The sequence below is a fragment of the Chrysochloris asiatica genome, unplaced genomic scaffold (assembly GCF_000296735.1).
Source record: "Chrysochloris asiatica unplaced genomic scaffold, ChrAsi1.0 scaffold00105, whole genome shotgun sequence".
NCBI classification, from domain to species: Eukaryota; Metazoa; Chordata; class Mammalia; order Afrosoricida; family Chrysochloridae; genus Chrysochloris; species Chrysochloris asiatica.
Genome location: NW_006408623.1, coordinates 9,594,720 through 9,605,328, shown reverse-complemented (window position 1 = coordinate 9,605,328; position 10,609 = coordinate 9,594,720). Strand labels below are relative to the sequence as shown.

The 10,609-nt window shown below is 44.4% G+C and overlaps 1 protein-coding gene across 4 annotated transcripts in view; it reads right to left on the bottom strand.

Moving 5' to 3' along the window:
* Nucleotides 1–10,609, bottom strand: part of JAKMIP3 (Janus kinase and microtubule interacting protein 3) — a 57,746-nt gene that overhangs the window by 26,296 nt on the left and 20,841 nt on the right. For 3 of the 4 annotated variants that reach the window (XM_006867446.1, XM_006867447.1, XM_006867448.1), the window contains exons 5-7: nucleotides 7,620–7,766; nucleotides 6,773–6,904; nucleotides 350–409 (exon numbers count right to left, since the gene is read on the bottom strand). In XM_006867446.1, coding sequence (XP_006867508.1) covers nucleotides 350–409; nucleotides 6,773–6,904; nucleotides 7,620–7,766 — 339 coding nt within the window. Of the gene's footprint in view, nucleotides 1–349; nucleotides 410–1,244; nucleotides 1,281–6,772; nucleotides 6,905–7,619; nucleotides 7,767–10,609 lie in introns of all 4 variants that reach the window. The other variant, XM_006867445.1, reaches the window with a different exon arrangement.

Here is a 10,609-nt window from a genome sequence, read left to right as displayed (position 1 = left end):
ACTTAACAACAACAAACACAATGAGTATACATGTGACTTCAAGTGACTACATAGGAGAGCTGTGTGCGTGTCTGAGTGTGTGTGTCTGTCAGTGTGTGATTGTCTTAGTGTGTGTGTTAGTACCTGTGACTGTGTGTGTGTATCTATCAGCCTGCACGAAGGATGGTGGTGGGCAGTTTGGTGGCAGGCAAGTCCGTGTGGGCATGTAGCACTGCAAGGACCCATCCCCCATGAAGAGCCGGCCTGCAAACTGGTCTTTAGACAGTGTGCACTGCAGATGTGGAAATGCATGGCCCAGTTCAAAGGGAGACACACACTTTACAGACACAGAAAACACTTGTGCCTTTACCTTGGGAAGTTTCGCCATTTTCTTTCTTTGTTTCCGATATCTTAGAAGCTTGTCTCGCTCCTGAAACAGCCAGTTGAAGAGATCTTTTGAGTGATTGAATAGCTCCCCCATTTTAAATGCAGTTTACCATTTCCATATCATCTTTGGAACTGACAAGATGATTTTGAGATTGGTCATTGTTTGTATCATCATTTCCACGGAATGGGCTCTGAGCCCATTTAGCCTGAGTCTGGGGACCCTAAGAGGCAGGTAGTCTTAGAGCCACAGACACAGAATAAGAAAGTTCCAGAAGGACTGATGGTCCTGCCCCCTCGGAGTAGAGATGGCAGAGACATCCTCCACACACACATGGAATCAGGCGCCCTGACACACGGTTCCTAGACCCTGCATTGTGGTTATTGAGGGAAAGCCTGTAGGCAGCAGGGGAGAAGCCCTGTGGAGGTGGGGGCCCCTGGGAGGAAGCCGTGGAACCCCAGCCTTGCAGAATAACCAGAGCTGGGGACTTCCCACTCCCGGCTCCTGTCTGACCTTCATGGAGGCCTTCCCCTGCACCCTGGAAAGGTGGCCCCGTCCTTCCCTAAAAGCTGAGACTGTAAATTCCAAAAAGGCAAGTCCCACCCCCCCATCCAAAAAAAAAAAAGCTAAAGAGGATAGAGAGAAACACTGTTAACTGATGATATATGGAGGGGATAATAATCAATGTAATGAAACAAGGTATATGAATTCTTGAATGTGAAGCTGATGATGTGCCCTGTAAACTTTCACTCAATCCAAAATAAAAACACTTAATTAAAAAAAAAAAAAGGTGGCCCCGTGATGACACCAGTCCCCAGTCAGTAGGCATGCACTGGAGACCCTGTGGTCAGCACAGCCAGTGGTAACGGGTGGTACTTACCAGCACACTCTTCACGTAGCCCGCAGTTTCAAGGGTCTAGAAAAAGCAGCACATTTAGCACTTGTCCTGTGGATCCCAGTCCTCAGGGGCTACAGTGCCCTGGATGGACCGGTCACCCAGTGTAGGTGCCTCATCACCACGGCCCTCCTCCAGAACCCTCGAGGTTGGCACCTGCCCCTGAGACTCCTCCCCAGCTAGGAGGCACTGAGCCTGTGGAAGGCCAGGCTCCTGGGCTCAGAACAGCTGGGCTTCCACTCGGGGCTTTGGAAACTGGTTACTGACTATGTCTGTTTCTCCTCAAACCTCTTCCTTATTCCTAAGATTGGGAACCTCGTTGATCATGGGCGGGGGATGGGAGGGTAGTGGTTATATGCCATGGAGTCGGTTCCGACTTATAGTGACCCTGTACAGGGTTTCTGAGGCTGTAAATCTTTGTGGGAGCAGGAAGCCTCATCTTTCTCCTGTGGAACAGTTTGTAGTTTCGAACTGCTGACCTTGCGGTTCACAGCCTGATTCGTAACCACTATGCTACCGGAGCTGAGGTACACCTTAGAAAACCCAAGGTACAGACATATCTTAATAAGACGACTTCAGAACTAGATCGAAACTCTTAGGTAAATCAGATTTTCCTTTCCACATTTCAAGAGAAAGTCAGTCTGCCTTCTTTTTACCTTGTCAAATAACAAAAAAGGTAGGAATCAGAAATTCTAACCTAGAATCGGTGTGTATGAAGTTTGCCATATTAACTGCTCGGTCACTAAGCACTGCCCCCGGGACACCCCCACTCCTAGCCACCAGAGGAATGTTTACATTTCAAAGCCTTCAGACTACAGCTGATTCAACTTTCTCTACTTATTCAAATGAATCAATTTTCCATTTCAAGGATTTCAACTAGAATTAATCTACAATCACAAGATCCTACATCAAAACATTTACATAGTGTGCTTTCAAAATGCTGCCTTATTCAAGTTCTACAAGTGGATAAGCAATTAATGCTAGGCTAGGAATTGTAAGAAAGTTTGTGAGCTGGCAGCCCTTGTAAAATATCCTCCCTTCTCCTGAACATCTGTCTTTAATGTGAAATCATTTGTTTACTTGACCAAATAATATCTGCTTTTCCCAAGGGAGGGCACATGTCAGACTTTCTTGTAGGATGTCCTGTGACCCTCATGACATGCCATGATTTCTTCAATAAAAGAGTTGTTTTGATTTCTAACACTAACACTTAGTCTAGTGGTTTCACGAAGACACAAATCAGTCCTCAGATTTGGTCAAAGATGGATTCGTGGGCCAGGCTCCATCACACAGTCCGTGGGGCACAGGGCTCTGAACAAACACCACAGATCAGCTTGTCTGGACAGTGGACTTCACCACCAGTGGGAATGAAATCCTCCCTCCCTTCTATGTTGTTGTTGTTAGGTGCCATCGAGTCGGTACCGACTCATAGTGACCCTATGCACAACAGAACGAAACACTGCCCGGTCCTGGGCCAACCTCACAATTGTTGCCACGCTTGAGGCCATTGATGCTGCCACTTTGCCAGCCCATCTCCCTAGGGGTCTTCCTCTTTGTCTCTGACCCACCACCTTATCAAACATGATGTCCCTCTCTAGTAACTGGTCCCTGCTGACAACATGTCCGAAGTATGAGAGACGAAGTCTGGCCTCCATGGAGCACTCTGGCTGCACTTCTTCCAGTATAGACCTGTGGTTCTTTTGGCAGCCCATGGCACTTTCAATATTCTCCTCCAACACCATAACTCAGATGTATCAATTCTTGTATGGTCTTCCTTATTCACTGTCCAGCTTTCGCATGCATATGAGGTTATTGAAAATACCATGGCTTGGGTCAGGCGCACCTTAGTCCTCAAGCTGACATCTTTGCTCTTCAACACTTTAAAAAGGTCTTGTGCAGCAGATTTCCCTAATGCAATACGTCTCTGATCTCTTGACTGCTGCTTCCGTGAGTGTTGACAGTTGATCCAAAAAGAATGAAGTCCTTGACAACTTCAATCTTTTCTCTGTTGATAAGAATATTGTTTATTGGTCCAGTGGTGAGGATTTTTGTTTTCTTGACATTGAGATGTAATCCATACTGAATGAAGGCTGTGCTCTTTGATCTTCATTAGTAGATGTTTTAAGTCCTGTTCACTTTCAGCAAGCAAGGTTGTATCATCTGCATATCGCAGGTTGTTAATGAGTCTTCCTCCAATCTGGCTGCCATTTTTTTTTTTTTTTCCCCATATAACTCTGCTTCTCAGATTATTTGCTCAGCATACAGGTTGAATAAGTATGGTAAAAGAATACAACCCTATTGCATACTTTTCTTAATTTTAAACCATTCAATGTTGCCATGTTCTGTTCGAACAACTGACTCTTGGTCCATGTTCAGATTTCTCATGAGCACAATTAAGTGTTCCAGGATATTCATACTTCGCAGTGTTGTCCATAGCTTGTCATGATCCGCACAACCAAAAGCCTTTGAATAGTCAATAAAGCACAGGTAAACATCTTTCTGGCTCTGCTTTCAACCAAGATCCATCGGACATCAGCAATGGTATCCCTCGTTCTGAATCTGGCTTGAACATCTGGAAGTTCTCTGTCACTGTATGCTTGCAGCAGTTTCTGTATTATCTTTAGTAATTATAATTAATAATTATGGTGAAAGGATACATACCTGACAGACAATTTTCCTGATTTTAAACCACATGATATCCTCTTGTTCTATTTGAATGGTTGCTTCTTGTTCTATGTACAGGTTCCACATGAGGACAATTCAATGTTCCAGAACTACCATTCTACACAATGCTATCTGCAGCCCACAGTTTGCATCATCAATAAAACACAAGTAAACATCTTTATGGTATTCTCTGCTTTTAGCCAAGATCCAGCTGATGTCAGCAATGATATCTCTCATTCCACGTCCTCTTCTGAATCCGTTTAAATGATTGGCAGCTCCCTGATGCTGTATTCTGGCAGCAAAGTTTTACTTGTGTGTGTCAATAATGCCATTGTACAAAAGGGTCCTCCTTTTGCTCACTCATCCTTCTTTGGAATGGACACAATATAAATCTCTTCCTGTCGGTTGGCCAGGTAGCTGTCTTCCAAATCTTCGTGTAGACCAGTGAATGCTTCCAGCGCTGCATCAGTTTGTTGAAACATTTCAACTGGTATTCCATCGATTCCTGGAGCCTTGTTTGTCACGAATGTCTTAGTGTGTGTGGACTTCTTCCTGCAATACCATCATACCTTCTAAATGTGGAATGCTGACCGACTTTTTTGGGTACAGTGACTCTGTGTATTCCTTCCATCTTCTTCTTCTTCTTTAATGTTTTATTGTGAATTACGTGAACCTGGGTAGAGACCTGGTTGGCCAGCAGTGTGGCAAGACCTGGGGACTCCTGGGCCCAGATTCAGTGGCATTGTCTTCCATCTTCTTTTGATGCTTCCTGCACCAGTATTCGGCCCACAGAATTCTTCAGTAATCCAAGTTGAGGCTTGAATTTTTCTTCAGTTCTTTCAGCTTGAGAAATATTGAGCGGTTTTTTTTGTTTGTTTTTTTTACCTCCTTCGGTTTTCTAACTCCAGGTCTTTGCACATTTCATTGTAACACTTTTCTTTGTTTTCTTGAGCTGTCCTTTGACAATTTCTGTTCAATTCTTTTACTTCATCATTTCTGCCATTTGCTTTATCAACTCAACATTCTTGAGCAAGTTTCAGAGTCTCTCCTGACATCCACTTTGGTTTCTTTTTCTTTCCCTGTATTTTAAATGACCTTTTGCTTTATTCCTGTATGGTGTTCTTGACATTATCCCACGACTCCTTGGGATGTTAGGGTCCAATGTGTCAAATCTGTTCTTGAGATGGTATCTAAGTTGAGGAAGGATATGCTTTGGCTCTATTCAACTTACTTTAATGTTCTTCAGCTTCAGCTTAAACTTGTATAGGAGCACTTAATGGTCTGTGTCCTAGTCCTTGGCTGTGTGTCGACTGATGACATTTAACTTCTCCATTGTCTCTTGCTACAGATGTAATCATTTTGACTCCTGTATAATTCCATCTGGTGAGGTCCATGTTTATGTTGTTGAAAAAGGTATTTGCAATGAAGAAGTTGTTGGTAGTGTAAAATTCTGTCATACGATCTCCAGTGTCATATCTGTCACCGAGACCATATTTTCTAACTTCTGATCTTTAGTTTCAACTTTCACAGTCCAATCACCAGTAATTATCAACGCATCTTCATTGTATGTTTGATCAATTTCAGGCTGATGAAGATGGTAGAATTCTTCAAATTCCTCATCACTGGCTTTGGTGATTGGTACATAAACTTAAATTATATACTCTTATTAACTGGTCTTCCTTGTAGGCATATTGATACTACCATATCACAGATAGGGCTGTAACTCAAGACAGATTTTGAAATGTTCTTTTTGAAAATTAATTCAATGCCATCTTTTCTGATTTGTGATTCCTGGAATTTTGATTCCCTAAATATGGCCAATACCTGCCCACTGTTGTGGGTGTGTGCTGTTGAGTTGGTTCTGACACACAGGGACCCTCAGTAGGGTTTTTGAGAGTGATGGTAGCTTTGAATGGTCAACCTTACTGGTAGTAATCCAGTGCTTACCTAGGGTATCAATCTTCATGTTCATTTTTGATGACTTCCAGTTTTTTTTACATTTATACTTTGTTTATTCTACATCATGATTATTAATGGGTGTTTGTGTTGAGCAGATGAAGGTCCCAAAAGTTTTGCTCCATCCATGTCATTAAGGCCACCTGTACTTTGAGGAGGCAGCTCTTCTTAGCTGTATTTTGAGTAATTTCCATCTTCTGGCACTTTATCAATGTTTAGCTGTTAGTCATAGGTTTTCAGGGGCTAATCCCTCAGAAGGGGACCACCTAGTCTTTCTTAGTCTGCTCTTAGTCTGGAGGTTCTACTGAAACCTGTCCACCACGGGGGACCAGTTCTAGCATGACAACAACACACAGACTGACAGACCTTGGGGGTTATTATGGTGGACCCTGAATCCAACGACACGTATCCCTGTAAGAGAGAGGGAGGAGAGGAGAAGGCGAGCGAAGATGGAGGCAGGATGGGTGGCACACTGGCAGCCCCTGGAAGAGGGAAGAAAGGCTTCTTCTCCAGAGCCTTCTGAGGGAGCATGGGCCCACCAACACATGGATTTTGGATGCCTGCCCTCAGGCCTGTGAAAGAATGAATTTCTGTCTCTGTGGGCCTCTCAGCTTACAGTCTGTGGTTATAGCTGCCTCAGGAGACAGGACGTTGTTGCTGCTGAACCGTGGGGAGGGGCGTGTCTCCCACCTCCTAGAGTGGAGGGTTGTTGTTTACAGAGGACCAGTGATGGGTAGAGGCACTCCGCCTGGGATGGTCCCATGGGGCCTCTCACTCTCTTCCCCTCCCATCTCTACTGGGCCCCCCACTAAGTAGACCAGAGACAAGGGGCCAAGGATGGCAGCTGGATGGGGCAACAAGGAGCAGGTGGGAGGGGGGAGGGGTCTACTTACCTTAGAAAGTTCATCTATCAAGTTCTGCTGTTCGACAATCTGAAGTTTCAAGAAGTCCACTTCTCTTTCCTCTTGACTCTGCTCAAGGTCATTGAGGGAACTTGGCCTCCTGATTATTCCAGCTCTTTGTCTCTGAAAAGTCATGAAGTCATCTTCTCACTCAGTGCGCATCCAGACAACAGCCGCTCCCTATACAACCCGTGGCTGCAGGGGAGGAGGCCTCTCTGCTCGGGCCTGGACATCCCTGGAGCAAGGGGGCTGAGCTCAGAGAGCCCCCTACCATGAATATGACAGGAGCAGAGTGAGGATACTGTCACCAGCTCTTTCTGGGCCACATCACACCCCACCAGAATGTTCCGGAGCTTGAAAACAAGGGAACTTCTGTAGGGAGGGTGGTTAGGGCAACCCTGTTTGAAGGTCCACACATCATGTGGATTACTCTATTTTTTAGGCCCTGTGGCCCCTCAAGTCAGTAGGAACAGACACGACACTGGCCATTTAACCACACTTACCACAAACAGGGCCCCCACTTGTGCCTGGACCTGCCCACACCCCTCCTTCCCACAGCCTGGCATGCAGGATCGCCTCTGGCCACCGGCCGAGATTGTAGGGTGGGGAATCACTGTTCAGGCCTTCTGCATTCTGGAATGGGGAGGCCTGGTTGGTCCCCCAGTCTGCTTTCTGGCTTGTCTCTGCTTCAACACTGCCACCACCACACCAGCCCTGCAGGGCCTCAGCCAGCCAGACAAGCTCTCCTACAGAGGCCGAGCTGGGCTGCATGGAACCCAAGAGCCTGGTCACAACTGGAGTGTAAGAAGGGGTGTGTGCTGGTGCCAGGGTTCCTTACCATTTCTATGTTCTCCTGAGTGACAAATTTCAACTTGTTTTCTATCCGACGTAAGGTGTGTGACAGGTCTTCATTTTTCCGGCTCAGGCGTTTGTTTTTGTCCAGCAGTGGTTTGTATTGGCTTTCAGCTTCTCTTAGACGCTTCAGCTGAAAACACAATCAATTGTACAACATGGTTGTCTAGACCAAGTCCACACTCTGACAAACACTAACTCTGGCCATAATGACATGGTTATCGAGCTGCTCAGTTCCCATCGTTGCGTGGCACCAGCCTAGTGGTTCCTCTGGACACCTGACTCCCAGGAGCGCTGGAGGCAGACATACAGCCTTCCTGTCACAGCATGGACAAGACCAAGGCTGAATTCTGAGGTCAAAGCTCAATTTTTAAATAAAAGCTGTGGGGAAATCACTGCCCAGCCCTACCACACTCACCTGCCAAGGACACTGAGAAGACCACCCTCCCTCACATACACCCCAGGTAACTTGCAGAATTGAGGATACTTTTGTCCCAGTAATGCAGGGCAGGGCTCAGCCAATCAGAGCCTGAGGTCCAAATCTGGTCCTCAGCAGAGTGTTGTCCACCACTCATGTGTCAGTTTGACGTTTTGTGGTGTCTTGTGTATTGATGTGACGCTGGAAGCTGTGCCTCCCATATTTCAAATACCAGAATATGGTGGACGGGTTTCAGTGGAGATTCCAGGCTAATACCAACTAGGCAGAAGGAGAGGTGGACAACTTCTGAATGGTTAGTCACTGAAAGCCTTATGAATAGCAATGGAACATTGTCAGTGCCAGAGGGTGAGCCCCTCAGGTTCGAAGGCACTCAAAATGTGACTGAGGAAGAGCTGCCTCCTCAAAGTGAGTTGCTGTTAATATGGTAGATAAAGTTAAGCTTTCAGGACCTTAATTTGCTGAAATGGCACAACCCAAACATTCATTAATAATCAGAACGTGGAATGTATGAAGTACGACTCTAGGAAAATAGGAGGACTTCAAAGACTCAATGGAATGCCTAAAGGTCAGTCTTCTAGGCATTAGAGAGCTAAAACGGACTGCCATTGGCTATTTGGAATCGGACAATCAAACAGTTTACTATGCCAGAAATGAGGAATTGAAGGGGGATGATGTCATATTTACCATCAAAAACAGTATTTCAAGATCTATGTTGAAGTATGGTGCTGTCAGTGATAGAATAACAGGCATACATCTACAAGGAAGGCCAGTTCACACCACTGTTACTCAATTTACACACCAGCCACCAAAGCCAGTGATGACGAAATTGAAGAATTCTACCAACTTCTTCAGTCTGAAATTGATCAAATATGGATTCAACATGCATTGATAAAGACTGGTGAGTGGAGTACAAACGTTGGAAACAAACAGGAAGGATCAGTACTTGGAAAACATGGCCTTGGTAATAGAAATGAAGCTGGAGATCATGATAAAATTGTGCAAGACCAACGACTTATTCATTGCAAATAGATTTTTTTCAACAAAATAAAAGGCTACTATACATGCAGACCACCACTCGTCTGTCAGTTTGCCATCTGTCAGTTTGTCGTACTGTGGTGGCTTGTGAGTTGCTGTGATTCTGGAAGCTCTGCCACCGGTATTTTAAATACAGAAGGGTCACCCATGGTGGACAGGTTTCAGATGAGCTTCCAGACAAAGACAGACTAGGAAGAAGGAGTGACAAACTACTTCTGAAGATTTAGTCACTAAATGCCTAGATTTCTTGTCATAGATGAGTGAGTCCTGTCAGTGTTGAGTCAGTTTGCTGAATGATTTCAATTTTTATTCCATCAATTCCTGGAGCCTTCTTCTTGGCCAACACCTTCAGTGCACCTTGGACTTCTACTTTCAGTATTATTGGACCTTGGTCATGTGCTACCTCTTGAAATGGTTGAACATCGACCATGTCTTTTTGGTACAGTGACTGTGTATTCCTTCCATCTTCATTTGGTGCTTTCTACATCATTCAATATATTGTCCACTGTTGTTGTTGTTAAATGTCATCAAGCCAGTTCCAACCCACAGCAACCCTGTATAACATTTCCGAGTAGCAGCTGGTGAGTTTGAACCACCAACTTTGCAGTTCAAACTAACCTTGCATTTTAGTGCATTATCCAACATCCTTCAATACTGTAAATTAAGGCTTGAATTTTTTCTTCGGTTCCCTCAGCTTCAGAAAAGCTGAGCGTATTTTTCCCTTTTGGTCATCTAACTCCAGGTCTTTGCACATTGCATTATAATATGTGACTTTGTCTTCTTGAGCTGATCTTTGAAATTTTATGTTCAGGCCTTTTACCTGCCCCCCCCTCCCCCCACTTCTTCCATTTGCTTTAACATCTCTACAATGGAGAGAAAGTTTCAGAGTCTCTTCTGACATCTATTTTGGTCTTTTTCTTCTTTTTTGTCTTCTTAATGACCTTTTGCTTTCTTCCTGTATGATGTTCTTGGTGTCATCCCACAACTCTTCTAGTCTTCAACCACTAGTGTCTAATTCATCAAATCTGTTCTTGAGATGATCTCTATATTCAGGTGGGATATGTTCAAGGTCATATTTTGGCTCTCGTGGACTTGTTTCAATTTTCTTCAGCTTCAGTTTGAACTTGCATACGAGCAATTGATGGTCTGTTCTACAGTTGGCCGCTGGCCATGTTTTGACTGATTTTATTGAGCTTTTCCATTGTCTTTTTCCACAGATGTAGTCAATTTGATTTCTGTGTATTCCATTTGGTGAGGTCCATGTATATAGTCATCTTTTATGTTGTTTTAAAAAGATATTTTCAGCAAAGAAATCACCAGTCTAGCAAAATTCTACCATGCAATTTCCAGCATCATTTTTATTACCAAGGCTATTTTTCGAACTATTGATCCTTACTCTTCATTTCCAACCTTTGTATAAATACCCGCCTTCAAATCCTCCTATAGTTATGAGTATATTACCACCTGCACCTGCTCAGTCTGTGTGTCTGTCCATGTATCTA